The sequence below is a fragment of the Phaenicophaeus curvirostris genome, chromosome Z (assembly GCF_032191515.1).
Source record: "Phaenicophaeus curvirostris isolate KB17595 chromosome Z, BPBGC_Pcur_1.0, whole genome shotgun sequence".
In the NCBI taxonomy this organism is placed as follows: domain Eukaryota; kingdom Metazoa; phylum Chordata; class Aves; order Cuculiformes; family Cuculidae; genus Phaenicophaeus; species Phaenicophaeus curvirostris.
In genome coordinates, this window is record NC_091431.1 from 25986722 (window position 1) to 26008062 (window position 21341).

Consider the following 21341-nt stretch of genomic DNA (forward strand, 5'->3'; position numbering starts at 1 on the left):
GCTGGGAGGGGGGAACAGGGGTGAAAATGAGGAGATGAGGCAGGAGAATGAAACAGGAGAATTAAAAAGGCATCAGGACCCTAGTTTTCACGTCCTTGCCACTTAACATAATCACACACTTCTTTTAATTAATTCTTTTGCTGTTATTGATCAATGAATACCTGCTAGTTTCAGAGCTAATTCCCAATATCCTTAGGTGATGCCAAGCCTGAGAGGTAGCACTAGGATGAATGTGCTGGAGGTGGCTAGGAACAGCAGGGTAGCATGTATGAAAAGGCAGGTTTCTATCTGAAATGAGAACCTTTCAAAGTAAAGGAAACTGGAGGTGTAACAGTGGCTTTGTGGCAATAGCTCATCTCCCATTGCAGAGGGCAATGAATAAACAAGGAATACATATGATTTGAGTGTCACATCCATAGTAATGATTTATTGTAATTTGTGCAGTTAAAGGTTACCTCTCTGTAAATAACACAAGGTCTTTTTCTGTTCTTATGGGAATTGAAATACCGCAGCAATGTTGCAGCCTTTCGTCTTTATTAATTACGCAAGACGCATGTAATTTGGAGCTTAAAAGCACTGTTTCAGACAGCACCAGAATTTTGGTCTTCTCAGGAATGACAAGATAAAAAGCACCTGCAACAAAACCTCTGGCAGAAAACCTAGATAATGGCATTGTGAACATTGATGAGAAAATCCTGTCTGAAACAATGCTAACCACATCATGTCAGATGTAAAGCTTCAGATAAATGGGAGTACTGACACAATCCACTTCTTTTTGTTAATATTATATAATTTAAATCCCTTTTGTTTAATAATCAGGCCTCTGTCTCTACATTAGCATTGCATAAATCAGAGTTGAAGGATTTTACATTTGTGTGCATGGAGAAATGAAATTTTTGGTCTTCTGATCAGCCATTCTTAGTATTTTTCTTGTTCTCAGAAAGTGGGATTTTCACTGAAAAATGGGTGATAATTGGTAGAACCCACCATCTTGAAAGACATGGCTTTTCCTGTAGATTGAAGATGGATGAGCAGGGTCTGATGAGGAAAAGCCCTTAGCTGCTCTTTTGGTGTTTCTGTACACAGGCAAGATATTCCTGAACGTCATCTGGAGAACCGAGGATAAGAGGGACTCTTTGGTGAATATTTTCAGGTTTCACATCCAACACTGCTTCAGTCCCTGTAGTTGCCATCCCACCTGCCTGCTCAATGATGAAAGCAATAGGGTTGCACTCATAGAGAAGTCGGAGCTAGAAAGAAAGAGGAAACCTGTGATTGCCTTTGGGGGAAAACACACAAAAGATCTTATAAGAACCTCACCTTCCTTTTGTGATTTTGGAAAACTTTGCACCAAACATCAATTAACCTAAATAGTAATGTCCATCAGGCCCTCCTTCTCCCTTCTCTCCCCTCACACCTTCTCCAAGTGTCACCAAGCTGTACTTTGTAAAAAATGTCAGAAATAGCTGCCAAGTTCACAGACATCAACAAAACAGTTAAGCCAGCTAAGTTTACACTACCAGGAAAGAAAAGTCAAAATCTCTTCTCATGTAAAAGCTTCATGTTTTACCTCAAAGCTTGGGGTAATTGCATTGTGTTTCGTCAGGATATTTTGAAGTTTGAAACTTGATGCTCCCAGTTTCAAATTTCAGGATTTGACTGCAGCCTTCAAACATGTGAATACTGGCCTTAACTCATCCAGATAGTGACTCTTGGTTTTGGAAGTAACTGCAGTAATTATTAAAAGCAAATTCTCTCTTTTGGCATGGAGGTACTTTTGGTTTGAACTCCGGTATCTGTTCATATCTTTAAAAATGTTATCTCTGGGATGCTTGTCTTCCAGTAGAATGCAAATTTATTTGGGACGTACACTAAAAGTTTCTGTGTTTAAAAAGACAGAGGCGATAGCCGGGATTTTCTTAACAGACTTTCTTTCAGCTAGTTTAGTTGACTCTTCAGTGGTCTGTGAAGTGCTCATGTATGATAGTGTTAGTATAAGTTACATTTAAAGGACTTTTCATAAGTGGAAAAGAGGCTATGTTTTCTGGAGAAGAGAAAGCATGACAGAATGCAACCATATGGAGAGAAGAAGAAATAGGTTGGACACAGGACTTTACTACCCATCATTGCTTTAGCACACTTTACAATAAAACCATGGTATATCACAAATTTGAATAGAACATGTTATTCTCATTATAATCTTTAAAGCCCATTAAAGTTCTACTTCTAGTACAAAGACTCCATCTAACAGACAACAGAGGCCTTTATTGTTCTCCTTAGTGCATGGCCAGCTTTTTCAGGGTCATGAGCCAGAAAACAGCAGTGGTACCCCTGTGGAACCACATGTTGAGCTTCTTGTTGCTTAACTGTGATTACGTGGAGTAAGGAAAGCAGTTTTCTTTCAGATAGTAGTTGAATTGCACTTTAGGGTTTTCAGATGGGCTCTGCCTTCAGATATTTTTAACATTTTTCACCTAGTAGAGAACTTAAATACATAAAAATATTATTTAGCATACCTGGTCTGAAAAGAGGATCTATTTGCTGTCTGGTTCCATACTGCTTATTGAGCATTTTATTCTTTTTTTTTTCTTTAACTTAAAGAAGGAGCTCTGCGTGCTAGGGCTTAATGCACATCATTTATGTTTACTCTAAAGCCTTTGGATCAATTCTAGCAATGTTCTCTTCCACTCAGCTCTCTATCCAAGTTCATACATTGTCATTCAGGGGTCTGATGATAAGGGCACCTGACACAAAGGCATCTCTTCAACAAGAGGTTTATGTGAAAAGAACTGTATACATCTGCTCTCTTGAGAAGAGAAGAAAACTTTTGTTTGTAATGATAGTACAATTTTTCTTTTTTCATTACTCTCTCTGCTATAGCAGTGCAAGCCAGATCAATCCAATAGTCAACATAGGCTAACTCATGTAAAAATCTTGATTTCTGTAGATTTATTTAAGTACTTTGTACATTTGTTATTTTGTCCCATTTCTCATCTTTTGTCTTCAACAATGGGTTAACACAGATTTCAAAACAATGAGTTTGGTTTGAAGAGGTCAGCAAACCCACTTCTCCTACACACAGCAAATTCCTTTTTTGTTGTCTCTTGCTCTTGTACACAAATAGATCCACACTGTTTAATGGGTGGATTTCAGATTGGGGTTTTTTGTTTGCTTAGTTTTTTTTTTTGTTTTCTTTTGTTTTTCTTTCTGGGATGCTGCATCAAATATTTAAATCAGATTTGCCTGGACAAACATACAGATATTTTTTGTTGTGTGTTTTGAAGAGAAGAGATCTTTTCCTGTTCTCCTTGTTTCCCAGACTACTTGGACCTGCTGTTGTTACGATAAATACATACTGATGAGGATGGGATCAGTAGTCTTCCATCCCTAAAGAACTGTAGACACCAGAGTGTTCTGATACCAGCATGGGAGATAGGGCAAATAGTTTAGTGAAGGCAAATTCCTACATGTTCTAGCCAAGGTTAAAAATCTTTTTGAATAGAAGTATTTTGGTATAGTATGGACCAGGAAAAAAGAAGGTCTTGGAGTCAGAACAGCATGATCTATCTGTTATTCATTGAGCCAATCATTTTTTTAAGCATGACTGGGAGGTTACTTGTGGTCCACAGATTAGCTATGTAACTGTATCTCTTTTGAAACGTGTTCGCCTATAAGTTTGATAACAAGGGTATCTGATCATAGAATCATAGAATCATAGAATCATAGAATCATAGAATCATAGAATCACCAGGTTGGAAAAGACCCACCGGATAATCGAGTCCAACCATGATGATGCAGGAGAAAAGCTGGCTGTGGTATAGGCCCAGCAGATCCAGGTATTCACCGCATTGCATTGCGCTGCTTTAAGTCACAGAGTGTTTTGTATGGGTATCCAAGTGGAAAACCATCTTTTCCCAGAATACAAGCATGAAACTCTCCTCCCACTGACTGAGTCTTTTTAGATCAGTTAGTAGAAGCCTGTGTTTGCAGGGCTGGTGATAATAAGCTTAGTACCTTTTGGAAAGAGTAGGCAGGCAAACTTGGGTGTCTAACAGGCAAAACCCTGTCTGGAGTTCAGTGTACACAACTTGTACTCTTGTTGCCAGTATGAAGTGCAAAGGTCTTCCTAAGACCTGTGTTGTGTCTGTCCGCTGTGCATAGGTGCTTCAATGGTATTCTATGGTCCTGAAATGTTTCTCTTCAGAAAAATTAATAAAACCGTTGGCTGCAGTGAAAACCATTTTCCTAGTTTCTAATACAGAAGTGTATAGGGAGATTTCTGGCTTAAATTAGCAATTGCCTAAATTTGATTGCTGAGCATCATATCCATTAGTAATTTTCTCCAAAGATGGGCAATTATTATCTGGTTATATATTTAAACTATTCCTTTACATCTCCAGGAAAACAAGATATATTGTATTGACTAATTTCACCAGAAGCTAAGTAAAATGATTTACCTTCCCTTTAGGACTCTTCTGATTAGCAGGATACATGAAGATCCCACCATACATCAATGTACGGTGAACATCAGCTACCATGGAGCCCACATACCTGGCACCATATGGAGAACTACCATCCTGAAAAACAGAGAAAAACACTAAATCTACCAGGCTAGATGGCAAAATGGTAATTTTATTATAAAACAGGAATCAAAGCTGCTTAAATCAGTGGATGCTTATGGACACCGTAAATGTCCAAACTATTCTGAAGCTTAGCCTTTTGTAAGACATAGTAATCATCTATGGGGTTCTAAAATAAGCTTTGAAAAGCTGCATTCACAGTATGGAAACCAGGGGGCCTGTAATTTGAGTGCACAATTTGGTATTATCCTCAGCCTGTGAAAAAGTGAGGTCTGCAATCAGTGAATGAAAGCTTCTTCATGGTATCAGAACAAGGTATCCATTTGATGGCTGATCATTTATGGTTCCTAAGTCAGGGAATGAGGAGGAGTGTCGCATTTCACCATACATCTAGATGGTTCCCAGAGGACTCCAGCTTTTTCCTTCTATCTTGTTTGTCAGGTTGCAAAACTAGTCATAGCCTTTATTCTGCAGCTTAGTTTGGAGAACAGCAATTTATTCATGAATGTAGATTTTCTTGCTCTTAGCTTAGAAATTAATTTTGTTGAAGGAGAAGTTATTTTACCTAAAACAGTCATGGAATTATTCATATCAGTCTTGGATTTGTTTGTCATATAAGTGGTAAGTTACAAAATACTGAAGGCAAGCAAGGTGTCTTGCACAATTAGAAGTTATAAATGCCAAATAAACTGCATCTGAAAAAAGCAATGCATCACCTTACTTTCATGGAGGGGAGATACACGATACAAATGTAAACTGAAGGAAAGATTTTTAAAAGCTACTATACTATATAAGAAGTGTGTTGGTCTTTTGATAGCTCTCATTTTGTCTTCAATGGAGCAGAGGAGGAATTTTCTCCTCCCCAGAAAATTACTAGGGACTGGGACTTGTGCACATTTAATGCATAGATATATTTGTGTATTGCAGTGGTAGAAGTTTGAAAAGACCTCTGCATATTTTTTTTTTTCTGCCTGGATGAGTTGTCTAATAAAATATCTCAGTACTTTCTATGAAGCTTGCTGTGTGTTGATGCTAGATCCAGAGAAACATATAGTTAAATTGTTCTCTGTGGAGCAATGCCAGCTCCAAGACCCTTCAGCCATCACAAGTTAGTCACCCTTCCCAGCAAAATCATGAGGCTAGCCAGAAGAAAAAAAATCCACAAGTGGGAAGGAGAACCACAGGCAGAGAAAAACATCGTTCTATTTTGAAATAACTTTTTCAATCTGTTCTGTGCAACTGTGAAGTTTTGATATTTGCTGTCTTTTAGAATAGCAAGAGATTTTCAGGAAATTTCACAATATAAAGCAACACAGCTCTAGGAAGTTGAGTTCAGTAAAACGTACATGTTTGATACAATTGGTACAACAACACAAGAAGTTTTCCACCTGAGGTAATAACCCTTGTTCAACTGTACTTGTGCTGTTCTCCACAATTCTTTCCTCTTGTACACATTAGGGGAACTACTGAAAATTCAGAGGAAAACAATACAAAGTATGAAAGACATGATGGATAAGACAGAGCCTGGAGCTGTTATATTTAGTTTTGTTTGTAACAGGCACTGTCACTTCCAACTACAACTGAACAATGCTTTTAAGTATTTGATCCCCATTTTCTTGGCTTACCCTCAAATAACTACGTATTTAGGCTTAAAATGATAGCATCTCCACCTCAGAGATGTTTGCACTTGTGACTGTACAACTGTAAAAATTGAGGTCTGGAAAAAAGACCTTAAGAGGTGCTAAAGGGAGGCCAAAGGAAGTTTGTAGTCTAAGATAAGGCAATTTTCAGGGAAAGATGTGATTATAGTCTAAAATTACCTTCAAAAATGCAACCAAAGGAAGAACTCTCTTTCATGTTTTCAGAAGGTGATGAAGCAAGCCTTAAGAAAAGGTTTTAAACATTAAGAAAAGCCATAGTGTATTTGCCATAGGCAGGCCCTAAAAGACACTGCTCAGGACTGCTTCTATGATTATCAAATAAGGAATCTACAGTCTACATGTATAAAATTTACTGATCATGTGCTGCATAGCTGAGCCGCCTGTATTCAAATCATCAAATATGTTTGGGGTGTGCTTGATTTCCTATTCACATGCAGCTCATTTACACAATTTATGTATACCTGGACAGAGTTATATGGGGCTGATGAGGTGCCACTGACAATTTTAGTTGCTTCTTACTCTGATAGAAGTTATCCTGCTTGAAACGCAGTGCTGAGACTGTGCTGAGAAAAATACAGGAGATAAAATCCTCCATCCTGGTACAGTTAGCACTTGCACCAGAGAGCGAAATAAATTTTTCATTTCTCTTAGCACCCACCTACCCGAATGGGAGGAATAAATAATCCTTTTACTTACTAGAAATGCTCTTCTTGTTTCTCCAGTTTGCTTATTCATGCATTCTTCTTACAGATGGGAAAGTTTTTAGGTGTTGCATATTGGCATATTGCCAAGGCTTTCTTCTCAAACTAAATAACAGGGTATGAATGCTAGGGAGGTTAGTCCTGAGTTGTAAGTAATGTCAGGCTGTGTGTTTGCCCAGTGAGCTCTTCACACTAGTCCAGCTACTTCAAGAGTTGGAGAAGCTTGACATTCCTGAGGTCAGCTTCCATAGTGCTTGACTAAACTTTTGATTGGTCTTAGTTTCACCCTTTCCTCTGCTTTTCTTTGCTTAACCCAGAAGAAAAATAGCTCATAATGCATAGGTCCTTGATTTTTTTGGTTGTAATATGAAGGAAGCCACTATTTCACTTCTTTTTTACTAATGTCTGACGGTTAAATTCCTTCACAACAGAACAAGACCTTGTTTTTCTTGCATAACTATGATAACCAGGAGAGTAGGGGGGAAGTCTTTTCCACAGACTACAGCAGCAACACTCTGCATCCCTCAATCCACATACAGAACATTGTGACAAAAGCACGATGTCATTAGCTTCTTAATGTCACTCAAGCACAGCTGAGAGGGCTGGCAGAATACTTCGTGCTGAGATGTCCTGTTGATGACAAGTTTTTGATGGCTTTGCTATGGCAAATCCTTAACCAGGGCATCTATATTCCATGGCTCTTAATCAACAAGCTGTGATGAAACTCAACTTCTTTTGTGGCAGTAGGAAGAGAAGATAAAGATGGGTGGAACAGCAAAGTACAATGATCCCTACAGCATGAACCTGTGCTAGCTGGAGGCTAGGGCCCTGCAAGCATTACTGGAGAAAGAAAACACTTTGTGAAAGAGTTAGAGTGAAAAGTGTCTGCAGAAATGATTTCTGATCCAGCAGTGCCCGCTATACAATGCAGACTGCAGTAATGTTACATTACAGGCAGCCTTGCAAACAGCAGCTTGGCTCTTCAAGCTGGTTAAGCAGGAGGAGATATTGTGATGCTTTATACAAAAAATTACTTAACCCTGGATTCTCATGCCAGAGAAGGTGTGTCCAGACAAATATTTCCCACTAAGATTCACATGATTGGTAGCACATTAAACAGCTGGCCTGCAGAACAGTAGCACTTTTCCAGTACTTTAATTCAGAATTGATGCCTTAGATGATTGGTGATCCACAAGAAACTCTGAGGCTCAACATGGCTTTGTAGTCCAAACCGTTGTTAGACACTGTTGTTAGGCAGTAAGAGAAAATCTCTCCTCTCCAGGAGGAGATTATAAAGTTGATTCATAATGTTTGGTTGCCAATTACAAGGACATAGAACATAAGACACGTGGACAACCTCCTACTTTGTTTTCCTGTTTTATTTTTAACTTTTCAGTCTTCTGTGGCAATGTTAGAGAGTCATCTGAACAATATGTTGATCAAGAACCACAGGAAGGAGGAAGTAGAAGTAAGATCAAAGGAAAGAAAAGAGACAAGAAAGTGATAAGTAGCTAAAATTAATGCCTAGACTCTTGGCTTCTAGTACCCAGATAGCCATAGAGTAGGAGTGGTCCACCTGAGTAAGAAGAGGTCCCCTATGCCCCACACATCAGTTCCTTCTCAAGTTACAGGCAATATCCATCAGATATTCCGTACTGCCCTTCTGCATGCTGAAAAGAGGAAGCCAAGAGACCAAAGCTGTGCTGTGCACAACCTGAGCTCTGCAGAGAAGGTAGTAGTATCATCGGTGTAGTTGTAACTGGTAAGGCTTACAGATGGTGCCAGGAAGCAGGTTTCATGGTATAGAATGGTGGCAACATCTTCTCTCCCTTGTCCTCGCACAATGCAAATATAATGTTCTTCTGAAACCAAGGAATGGAGTAATGCTGTTTCCAAAAGTCAGGTTCATGGCAAGCTTTCAGATGGGCAGAGCACTGCCCTGTGCTTTGTGGCCATTAACATTGGTGACTTGGCCTTTCTTATGCAGACAACCCTGTGTCACAGAGCAGCAATGTGATATGCTTGCTCAGCACCCTTGAGGAGGCTTCCCCTGCCCCAAATAAACTGTGCTCTTTACTTTAAAGTAACAAAAATATTTTCTTCCAACTTGTGTTGCATTAATGCAACAACACTTTCAATAAGTTTTCCTGAAATGAAGCATAGATTTGAGATTAAAACATTTGTGCAAATGAGGTTTTTCCAGTATGTCCTAACCTAAGTTAATCACAGAATCATAGAATCATAAAATCATAGAATCATAGAATAACCAGGTTGGAAGAGACCCACCGGGTCATCGAGTCCAACCATTCCTATCAAACACTAAACCATGCCTCTCAGCACCTTGTCCACCCGTGCCTTAAACACCTTCAGGGAAGGTGAATCAACCACCTCCCTGGGCAGCCGGTTCCAGTGCCCAATGACCCTTTCTGTGAAAAATATTTTCCTAATGTCCAGCCTAAATCTCCCCTGGCGGAGCTCTATCACATGATAGAGCTGACCTCACTGAGCCTGTGGTGAAATATCTCTGGCTGGTCTTTCCACTGAGTTTGAAGTCTCTTCAGTCTTTTTATAGTTGCCTGGATAGATCATTTATTTAAGAGTTTTACTTTAAACAATACTTCAGCGGTCTGCAAAACCACAAATTAATAAACCCAGTGTTAGCGCATAATGCTGAATACATAGCTAAGCATAATGTCAGCAGAATGAGAAGCACAGATCTCTTTCCCAGCTGGATTATGTTTCAGGAAGTATGAGTTGCGTTGTGGGCTTCTACTTCTCTCACAGCTGGATTGAAAGCAGACTTTGAAGTTTCACAGTAACCTCAAATATTCAAAACTAATGTATTTAAAATACCATCATGTGACAGCCCTGTAGCTGTAATCTGGGTAGTATGGAAAAGAGGGGTTTTTTAAGGGGCCAGCATTGCAGCTATATCCAATATAGTGCATTCAGATTTTCAGCTCAGAAGAAGATTCACACAGGACTATGGTTTAAACTCTTACTCTTTACATTTCCCTTGTACAACACACTGAAGTTTTGTACTGTATGCTCAAAGGCCTTTTTTTTTTTTTTAACAAGTAAAGCATTAAAACCAGCTTCCCAGCTTCACTGAGTCCTGTGAGCTGTTCCATATCACCATATTTCATTTTGACATACCAGTCACACAGCCACACTTTCTAGAGAGTTTCCAGCTTTCCACATGGAGAGCTTGTGCTGTGTCTTCCTAGCATTGACTAGAGGCCATATAGAGCTGTATGTCCCTGTAAGACAGTTTGTCACATATGGGATGTTCTCAGTTTTATCTCTCTGAAGGATACACTATAATACCCTTAACAACGGAAAATACTGAAATTGTGCCTCATAATTTTTTTTCAACCTATTTGTTGGTTCATGCTATATATGATGCAAGTAGACAGTCAAGAGTGATACTGCATTTCTCAGGTGCAAACATGAAAAGGAAGGAGAGGGTGATGCCACTCAGATCCCTGCAAGCAGTACATGGAATCTAGCCCTAATGGCCAGCTGCACATGTGACTGAGCTGCTTATTTATGTAAGCTAATAAACAAGTGTACCTTCAAATTTTCTGACACAATTTCAGAGCTTTGTGGAAAACCTCCTTCTTCATGTGTAGCACATTTTCCTCCACACAGTGACAAAGAGGTTATGAATTTACTTACTGAGATTTAAATTATAAAAGATGTCAGAGTATACAAAAAAAACCCCACATCAGATAAATACCCAACATGGACCTGATGGCATGAAAAGATTACATGGATCTGAACACAGAGAGGCCTTTAAATCCTTTCCCATCAGGAAGGACTATGTGGAAAGCAGTGCTTGCCAGTGTACAGTGCATTGGGTACAGTGCCAGTATTTTCTTACCTCAGGGAATTTCTTCTTTTGTAAATATTCTGTCATTTCAGGATAAAAATACTTGGCATAACCTTCATTGAGACTGTATATCTTCCCTTTCTTCTTGATTTTAACATCTCTGTCCACCAAAATAAATTCACCAAGGGCCTGTAGAAGAACAGGATATACCAGCTGTTAGCAAGGAGTAGACTTTCTTTAATAGTTGTCATGCTAGATATTGCAGAAATGCTAGCATAGCATCATCTCTTTAGTTTGAGTGTACCTTCCACCCTCTCTTCATCTTAACTACAGCAGTTCAGCTCCCAGTTTTTCCCACTTAGAATGAACCTATTCATAAAGATTAAAAGGTGTCTTGATAATAATGCATCCTTTCATCAAAGAAACCCCTCCTACATTATTGCCCACTTTCTCAAATGAGCGATCTTCCTGATTTCCTCCTTTAACACTTGCTGGGCTCCTGGGTTAGGCACCAAGGGGTGGCACGCATCCAATTTTATGGATATGGCTGCACTTTTGCAAATTGTTGTGTATGCAGCTTAGAGGACTTAGCCATGAAACTAAATTGCACTCACTAAATCAGAGATCACTCTGCGTGTACTGTGTCAAAAAATTGCCCTCATCCCAGGTTAAACATGGAACACGCTGAGTTTCTTCTACAGACAGAAAAAGTAAAAACAAGAAAAAATGCAGGAGTCCTTTAAGTGGAGGCAAAGCCACTGTTTGAGTAAATGTGTTTGTGTACAAGTGCATAAGTGTCTGTGCAAACCAGCAGTCTGGTTTGAATGATGAGTTTCACATATTATTTGACTTAATCTCTCTTTCACTGACTAGGAAAAATAAGCAGAGGTACTGCAACAAATTAATACTATTAAATACTTGTAAGGTGGAGATGGGATGCTCCAGGATGTGGGTGGAAAAAATTAATCACATAGATTGCCTAGATTAACAAGACAAGGAGCCAAAACAAAATAAAAAAAAAAAACAAACCCAAAAAACCGCAAAAAACAAAGGCAAAAAACCCCCCAAAACCAAAAAACCCCCCAAACAAGAATAAATCTAAGCACAGAAAACTCTAGAAGGCAGTGGTAATGTGATTGATTAACGTCATGACTATACCGGATCGAGCATGAAGCAATCCACTCCTTGCCCTGTGGAGAGGGCGACAAGTGTAGCACTGCCATACAGGGCATAGCCTGCAGCAACAATATTGCGTCCAGGCTGCAAAGCATCTTTTTCAGAGGGCTCCTCATCTGTTTCCTGAGGAAAAATAACATTGAACCAAAGGTTAAATTCTTATAAGAAACAATAAAACCAGCACATCAATAATAACATGAGGCATTTTTCCTTTCTGTGTCTACACAGGCTTTGAAAACAACCAAAACAGAGATTGTTCCCTCTAGTTCAGGGGAAGTTTGGTACATTATGTGTGCATGCAGGGACAGGACATTAAAAGTTCACTATTTTATACATGTCATGCAATCAATTTGATACCTGCAACAAAACTGATACCTTAGCATTACAGCCCAGTCTATTAATTCAAGATCATCAGAAATCTGAGACAGAACACAGGTACTAATTTTCTGTAAACGTAAACATAAGCTATCATATTGACACCCCTCAGAAGAAATAACTATGAGGTGAACGCAGAAACTAACATTACAGACAAATTTCTTCTAGCAATGCAGAATAAATGGGTGCAATATGATGGAAACAAAATTGTGTGTTGGTCTCTGCAGCTGAAGAGATGAGTAACTGAAGTGATATAAATGTTTGTATTATATATAAAATAACAAATGCACTTGCATATATGATGTGTGTGTATGAAGATACGCATATATAATTCTACGTAACAGCAACAGTCCAAGCAGACGTGGTGCAAATATTTCCAGCTAGCTCTGAGATATGCCACATATATGTACTTGGCACTGGTGAAGCCACACTATGTATAATATGTTCAGTTTAGAGTCCTTCACTACAAGAAAGACTTTGAGCTGCTGGAGCATGTGCAGAGAAGGGCAACAAAGCGGGTGAAGGGTCTGAAGTGCAAGTCTTATGAGTAGCAGCTGAGAGAGCTGAGGTTATTTAGTCTGGGGAAGAGGAGGCTGAGGGGAAACCTTATCACTCTCTACAACTACCTGAAAGCAGTTTGTGGTAGGGCAGGTGCTCTTCTCCCAGGTACAAGTGATAGGATGAAAGGAAATGGCCTCAAGTTGTGCCAGGGGCAATTTAGACCGGATATTAGGAAATATTTCCTCATGCAAAGGGTTGTCAAGCATTGCAGCAAGCTGTGCAGGGAAGTGGTTGAGTCACCATCCCTGGAGGTATTTAAAGACATGTAGAAATGGTACATCAGGACATGGTTTCTTGATGGGTTTGGCAGTGTTAAGTTCATGGCTGGAGCTGATGATCTTAAAGGTCTTTTCCAACCTAAATGATTCCATGATTCTATGTTTTTACATGTTTATATAGCTAAGAAACCACATATTTATTGAGTACTCTGAAAAAACAGCAGAACTACTCCCTCAGGACATGTACAGAATTCACTTGTTTTTCCATCCTTATTCACAACTTCATTTCCAAGTGTCAGTTTCCAAAAGGAAGGAAAAAAGCTCAGGCTCAAACAAACATTTCATAAAGCTTGTCAGAATGTAAAAAAAAGCTGACAATCAGCTCATATTTCAATATTAGTACTGCAGGATCTTTTTTTCCTTAAATGTACCGTGAAACAAATCAGGGAATTAAGCTGGCTGATATATTCTGACAGCTGCTGAGTATTTTCACTTCTTTCTGATGCACAGATGGATTTCTTTTCTATTATATTTGTGCTATAAAATGGCAGTAGTGAAATCTCTTTAAGGATTTTTATGCAAAGCACTGAAATAGGAGTGGGACTGCATTGAAGTTCAGGAGTTGACACTTTGGCGCATTGTTGGTGTGAAGCAAGTGAAATAAAGTCCACAGAGTCTGGTTACAGGGGTACCCTCAAGTGATATCTGAGTTTGAAAATTTTTGCATATATGATTTGCCCACATCATGTGAGAGTTCTTATCAGCAGTGTTAGCAGCTCTGGAAGGACCTGGTTTCCAGGTCTCCATTTGCATCATGTGTTTCATGTTTGCCCTGAATTTTTACACCTTCTCTGTGAGGGGTCACATGGAGGGAAAGACTTTGTCCTCATGACCATGAAGGGATGGAATAAAATGCATCAGAGGCACTGGGGTAAAGTTATATATTAAAACTTGAATGACTAATAGCAGAGTTTCATAGGCTGTATATGCAGTATGAATTAGTAGTTGTAGGTTCAGCTCAGTGGCATGAATAATTGGGAAGAATCCAAGCAAAAAAATACTTATTTTGACCACATCCGGACAATTCAGCAACTGAGGGGCCCTCAGAAGCCCTGACTATCTAGGTCTTATCCCTTGCTCTGTCTTCTGCTGATTCAGCAAGGCTCCTCCTTCATCCCTACTTTTCTGACATTTCTGGTCTCTTGAACAACACCACTCATGCTTCATAAAGTGAAAGACAGGTGGAAAATTAAATAAAACTTAGATGGCATTTATTTCCTGGTGATTTTCTCTAAGAAAATGATGCAATGCTGTTTTGGCAGGAGTGAATGGTTCCTGCCACCGTAGCTGTTGCTCTGGGTTAGGAGCAGCCAGAGAACCATTTTCAGGTTTGAAATGTATTGGCCAAGCCTGGCCTTTGTAGAAAAATGCTGGATGTCTTTTTTTTTTTTCCTCTAAAATGAGATAAATAGTTCTGGAGGGTGTAGCTTTGGAAATGAAGTTAAGGTGTTGACTTGCAATCACCTGAGAACTGGAAGGTACCAAATATCAGACAGCTGCTAAAGGATCCTTTGGAATTCCAATTACTCTGGCTTTTCCAAAATTATATTGATGAACCTTAAATAGCTTGAAATTATTTTTTCTGTCTTATGTGATTATCATACACTGGAAGAAACATCTCACTTTTATTCCTTTCACACAATCCTATAATAACAATTAATAAAGCACTTGTTATTGTTTCATTATTTCAAGGGATTTTAAGTTAATAATGTTTGAAGCTAATAGTGCTTATATTTAATAGTGTTGCTATGAAATTGTCTTGTCTGAGAGGAAGACACATTAATTAACATGTACTTTGGAACTGAAATTTAAATGGAAATAATTATACAAGTGAAAGTCTGTAAAATCAACATTGTTTCTAACTTTCCAGTGAAAATCAGTAAGTTTTTCTTGTAATTGACAAACTGTTCTTCATTTTAGCAGTAGGGTTTCCATTTGGATATGAAGCATTTGTACAAAGCAGTGTGATTACTTTTTTATGAAGCACTTTAGGGTATCCTCCCACATGAAAGTATGTAACTTAGAAACAGTATTTACAATAAATATGTTAATATATATTAGAAGAACAACAGCTATAGAAGGATCAGAAAATTAATTGAAAACTTGAGCATTTGGGAACAACTTGAGTTCTTTGGAACTGTTTCTTTTCTGAAGCAGAGTCCTAGGAAAGACTGGGTAGCCTGTAATCTTTACACACATTACCAGATGAGTTAAAGATGGTAGAGAAACCTAATCTGTATTTCAACCTGCTAAGGCATATTAATCACATTGAGCACTTGCCTTTATAGTCACATGCGACTAAAGTTTAGAATCTGTAAAATTGTTGTTACCACCTTTAAGAACAGTGGACAAAACAGCTATTGTCCATAGTGAATATCGGGAGGTGCTGTAGCCTTTTAGCTCATTTTCAGAGAGATGTATGAAAAGAATGGGGGCCCTTTTGCTTACCATGAAGATGTGTGGCATAGGTTGAATCCATAGAGCTAAGATGTCCTCCCTACAGAAAGCAAAGTGGTGGATGGTACTGGAGGTAGTCCCTGGGCTGCTCTTTCCACAAGATATACCCAGGCTTCATCTCAGTGCTGTCTGGCCAGAGCTGCATTTGTGATGGGGGTTTGCACTATTAACAGCATGGACAGCCACATACTAGCACCTGGTATTTGCCATGACCCTGTTGAGATTGTGCCATAACTGTGTGGTTTACTAGTAAATGCATAATCTCAGCAGTGGTAATTAGTGTAGAAATGTAAAAAGCAAGGACTAGCCAGTTGAAAACTACCAGTTAAAAGATGAGAGTGGACTTCAAAAATGTATCTTCATATATTTGAAGAGTAGCATCTGAGTCTACAAAGATTTCTTTACAGTCGCAAATACTGTAAAAGTTAACTCACGCTAGTAATGGCTGAGGGTCTCCCATAGTCATATGACTGTGAGCTCAGTCTTTAGGAAAAACACCAGCTGCTGGGAGATTAGCAATCAAATCACAAGACTTCGCATGATTCTAGCTATTAACGCTTGTTAACTGGCTGCGCAGTTGCGCTTCTGTGCAGCCCCATGAAAGCAGACATGCTGGCAGGGCCCCTGTGGCTGTAGGTGACTGGTTCTTTCAGCCTCATGTGGCCTCTGTTGTTAGGATGCTTATAAACTCCCATCCATAAAAGGCTTAGCCACTCATACCGGGAGGCTGCCCCACAGCTAACCAGGATATGGTGCGGGCAGGGAAGGTCAGCCTTTCCTACCTGGAATCCAGGAAGAAAAATACTGTGTTTTGTACGCACCACGACACTCCTTAGCTCTCCCACAGCAAGTAAAACTTCACTGAAGGAGCTAACCAGCTACCTGACAATGAGAGGGTTTTATTTAAGTCCTTGTGTGTTTGGAGGAGGCAAGTGGTGCCAACTGACAATAAATTAAGGCTGACTGTCCCCTTCCTGTGAATTCAGGCAGCACTTTAGCACACATGAAACTCAAGTGTTACCTCTTCTACTCTTTCTAAGGCTCTGTCAATCTCTAAGAAACTTAAAGGACCTAAGAAAGAATCTAAGCAAGCTGAGGTACCCAAGGCATTTTGTTTTCACCAAGAATCATGCCATGTGTGTCTTGTTCATCCTCTTACCTTTTTGTAGATGGCAAATATTGTTCCTATAGGTGCCAAGCAGTCTATATTGGATGAGCCATCAAGTGGGTCAAAGCACACCACATATTTACCCTGAAACAGAAGTAGCAAGGGAAGCATTAAATGATATGTATTTTTGCATTATTATTTCCTTTTACTTGACAAATCCCATGTTTATATGACTGCATTTAGCCCTCCAGGAGCATCTGACACAGCTTGCCAGAGAAGCACTGTTGACCCATCTGACCCTGCAGCACAGCACCCACTGCCTGCAAGGCCTGCCAGAGGAAAAGGAGACAGCACATTTCTGCTCAGACAGCACAAAACTGGTGACAGCAAGGAGCAGTCCTCTGCTGCCAAGCAATGCAAGCAACCACTTGAAAGGAAAAAGGAATGACTCATTCTGGAAGCAAGCATCTTCCTCAAGCAAATATCTTTAGTTTAGTTAGGCTTTGTTCTGAACAAAAGGACTTGCCTTTGATGAGAGGTTTGAGGGTAAGAAGGCAGAAAGAAAATATTTTGGGGAAAGGGTAGATTACATCAGCATGAGCAGTATCTCGCTGCAATAGGATCCTCTCCTGGGGGAGGCCTGATGAAGCAGTGAGGTGTTTCCATGGGACAAGTAATGTAAAACTCCATTCTGCCAGCCTCTCATCTCATTTCATCTTGCCTAATGTATATATTAATGTAATCCAGACTGTTACACCAGCAGCTGAGGAATGTAATAGTACACTCACACCTGGGGTCTGGGGTGTATTAACAAGGTCCAAAATAATTATCCTCCCCGCTTCACAAAACTTAATAATTTTACCCTCCACAGCTCCTTTAGCTTTCAAAGCCACGCAATCCACCGCAGTTATTAATCAAAACAACACAGTAATGGCACAGATTTTCTGAATTCCCTAGGGGAGGGTTGGTTTTGGGGCCCGGACCAGATTTCATACATGAAACAAGAGTGCCATCTGCTGCTACTTGAGCTAAGAACCCCCTGAAGGCAGGAGCTGCACAGACCCTCTTGTCTTTCGGGGTGATGATGGCCTCCTTGTTCTCCTCTGTGACCAGGACGCAGGTGCTGTAGGAGGACTGGAGCATATTAATCACCAGGGAGTTGGATAACACGTCCAGCTTCTTCACTTCATCACCGGTCACGTTCACAGTGCCAGCTATGCCAAACCTACAGAAAAGTAAAAATATCAAGAAACCTTGATAATAAATATTGCAGGTTTTTTTTCGGGGGTTGGGTTTCGGCAGGCAAGGCCAGGGTGACTCCTTCTGTTCATCTTCCCATGTGTCTAACCTTTGGACTAAACTGCTAAGGTGAGTTAGGAGATGGTTGCTGCTGCTAGAAAATAAAGGTGCGCATGAGAAAGACAAAGAGGGATGGCATCATTTTACGGCTTTATCTGGATGTTCTTGGATGTTCTTCTCCTTCTTGGATGTTATCCAGATCGGGAGCAGAGCTTAGAGCTAGGCCAGCAAGTGCCAGACTTCCTAGCAGCCCCACAAAGTAGCTGGTGGCAGCTTTGAGGAAGGAGAAGGGGGACTTAGCAACTGCATTATTTTCTGTCTCTGGCTGCTTAGAGTTCTGCGATGGTCCTTTAATCCATGTCCACCAAGTCCCCAGCCACCCCAAAATCAGAAGCGTTAAAGACATCCCAAGATAATTCCCCATTCTGAACTGTATCTCAGTTTTAAGATCTGTTTTAGTTGATGGTTCACAGCTGAGTTAGGATGACACTGCCTTTCCCTATTTTGGTTTTAGCAACACATCGCATACTAAAGATGTAGTAGTACATAGTAGTATAAGTTTTTCTGAGATTTCCAGTTGCATAAGCACTTTTGGATGCAATATGCATGGTCTAGACATCTTAGAAGAATAAGGAATTCTACAGGGAATAGATGAAGCATTTTTATTCATTATGGAAAAAAAAGTAATAGGACAGGGCCAACTACTTAGCCCTAGGACGCTGGTCAGCAGCAGGCCTTATTTCGGGGCAGAGTAAGTCTTTTGTCTTACTCAAAGCTCAAAACTGCTTGAGCTGTTCAGAAGTATTGAGTATATTGGGCACTTCATTTTGGAGGGCCAAGTTTGAGACTGGAAAGGAACATGGAAGCAAGTCATCATGGTTGAATGTTCGCCATAGGAATTTCTGAAATCTCAAAGTTAGTTGCAGTAATTCAAATGATGCAAGTTACTAATTTATGTGTTTGTATTCTTTAGATATTTCTGGTTTATCACCTGAAACTTTTGTTTATAGAGACATTTGCTTCTTAATGAATGGAATTTTTTTTTCAGAAGGGAAGCTTCATCTAGCACAGTAGCTGTGTGTCCTGTAGACTAGGTGGCTATTCCACCTGTAGTCTATCAAATAGAGGTTCTCCACATTCATTAAATAAATACTTCACAGGCTGAATATTCAAAGCGAAAAATGAGAGAGTCTCTAAGTCAGGGAGACAAAACAGCTCCGCTTCACCTAGTAAGTACAAGGTAAGTTTAACCGTTAGGGCATAGAATCTTGAGGCTGCTGTTAACTTTGAGTATGTCCCATGTCCTCTCTACATATTATGGTCAGTGCCTATAAAATGAGGATGATAATACTGAGATATTTAATTAGTAATTTGCAAAGATCATTGAGGACTTTGATGAAATAGTCAACAGAAGCACAAAACCTCAACATCTTTGTCTTTCTTACACAAATGCATTCCCTGTCTTTTTTATGCATGTATGCATATGTTTCTACACAGGAATCTACAGAAACATGTATTTCAGTGTATAACAAAAACCTGTATAATCAAAGTGCATGATTTTATTTGGAGATTCATAGATAAAGCAGCTCTCTGAACTGTATCAGACAGATCATCATTAAAAGAATGACACTGATATCTATTTCACCTGGCTGCACGAGAAGGAGGTCAGTAGTTGATTCCAGGCTTTGCTAAGGGAAGAATTCTTCATTCCATTTGCTAAACCACTAGATATCAAAGACTGCACACCTATAACCCTGATACTACTTGAGGAAGGAAGGGAAAAAGCAGTCTTGCATGGCAGCACATGGTGTTTTCTTGCAGGATTATTGCTTTAGACCATTAACTATATTGCAGTTAGGCAGAACCTCAGCTTCCTAAGATAAGCCATGTCCTGATAGGCACAGCTTAGCACCAGACTTGAGTGTTAGCAGAAAACATCACAGTCTGACATTCTGCAAATTCACAGTAGATTTAAAAATAAATCAATATCAACAGTTGCAAGGGCTAACAAGATGAACAGTACATTGAAGATCTGGCTTACATTTTTAGAGTAAAATACTACAAAACAGCAGTTAGTCTAAATGTCTCTCTTGTGCCCAATGTTAAAATGCTCCAGAAAGAGATATCTCTCACTTCCCACTCTTGACAATCCAGGCTCTGACCTCATGCCTACAGTCATTTGGCTTTAAAAGACATTTCCAATGTATTAATGAGTCCCTGCCCACTCCCCAGCCTTGCTGTGCAGGCGGTTGTCTCTCTACATCCTCTTCCTCCCCATATCACGAAGCAGCACTCACATGTGGGCTAGACCTGCCTTTCTTACTGCGGAGGAAATGGCCTTTATGGCAGTCAGCATGGAGTTGAGCAGCTGTGTCAGCTCCCCTGTAGCTCCTTTAACACGCCGTCCCTTCTCCATAACGAACCGCGTGAGCGTCAGCATGTCCGTTTCAAAGGGGGTTTTGTCTGACATTTTTGCTGGGCAATAAAAGTTCCTATCTTCTCAGCTGGATGAGGTGCTTTCTTGCAGTGTTGAGGTCCTGAGTAGCTGTTTTATTTCGAGGTGAAGCTGCTGGCTGCGTTGCTGGTCAGAGTTTATTAAGATGTTTCTGAGATCATGTGATTGAGTGCTTAGAATAACTGCAACCCAGGCTGGCTTCGTGGGACGGAGGAAAGGAGCCGAGACAGGACTACAGCTAAACAGCCACTGCTCGGCAGCCCTCCCCACGCACCGAAATTAGTGATGTGCAGATCTAGTAACATATTCTAATGGTAAGCTAGACTGCTTAAAATGCAAAACTCTTGCCAGCTGCTTAGCTGCTTTCCTGTAGCTGCCACCAAGCTCAGCAGCAAGCTCCGCACAGCCAAGGCAAAGCGCATGATTTGCAAGGCACTAGAAATGAAGCCATAGGGCATCAGTAACCACATGTGCCCAGCTGCAGAACACCCACTGTACTGTGACTTCAGATGGTGAAGTTCCCTTCTCATGTCACCTTAATCCATGCTTTCTCACTCCCTTCGGCCTCCTCTCTAGAAGAGGGTTTGAAAGCTGTACAGCACATCCTAGGGGAATTAACAGGAGGTGCAGGGTGCACCTGCACATGCATTTATTAAAGATGTTTAAGGTTGCTACTGCTGCATACCTATTTTAGTGACTTAATCTCTAGTATGGGCTGCTTGTAATATTATAGGACTTGCACGAATTAGAAGTACTGGTGAGTTGTGACTTGTTTGGTTACAAGGTAATTATGTCTGCTTAATTTACAAGTGAAGCTCATCTGATTTAAGCATGTCTGTGTCATAACTTACAAAATGA

The 21341-nt window shown here is 40.0% G+C and overlaps 1 protein-coding gene across 1 annotated transcript; it reads right to left on the reverse strand.

Annotated features, from left to right (window-relative positions):
• Positions 1 to 389: 389 nt before the first annotated feature.
• Positions 390 to 20758, reverse strand: LOC138733413 (fructose-1,6-bisphosphatase isozyme 2). The gene is made up of 7 exons (XM_069880581.1): positions 20326 to 20758; positions 17792 to 17954; positions 16781 to 16873; positions 11933 to 12073; positions 10826 to 10963; positions 4458 to 4577; positions 390 to 1250 (listed from the first exon to the last, which is right to left on the reverse strand). The coding sequence occupies exons 1-7, from the start codon at positions 20496 to 20498 to the stop codon at positions 1056 to 1058; spliced, it is 1023 nt and encodes a 340-aa protein (XP_069736682.1). The 5' UTR covers positions 20499 to 20758; the 3' UTR covers positions 390 to 1055.
• Between the last annotated feature and the right edge of the window lie 583 nt (positions 20759 to 21341).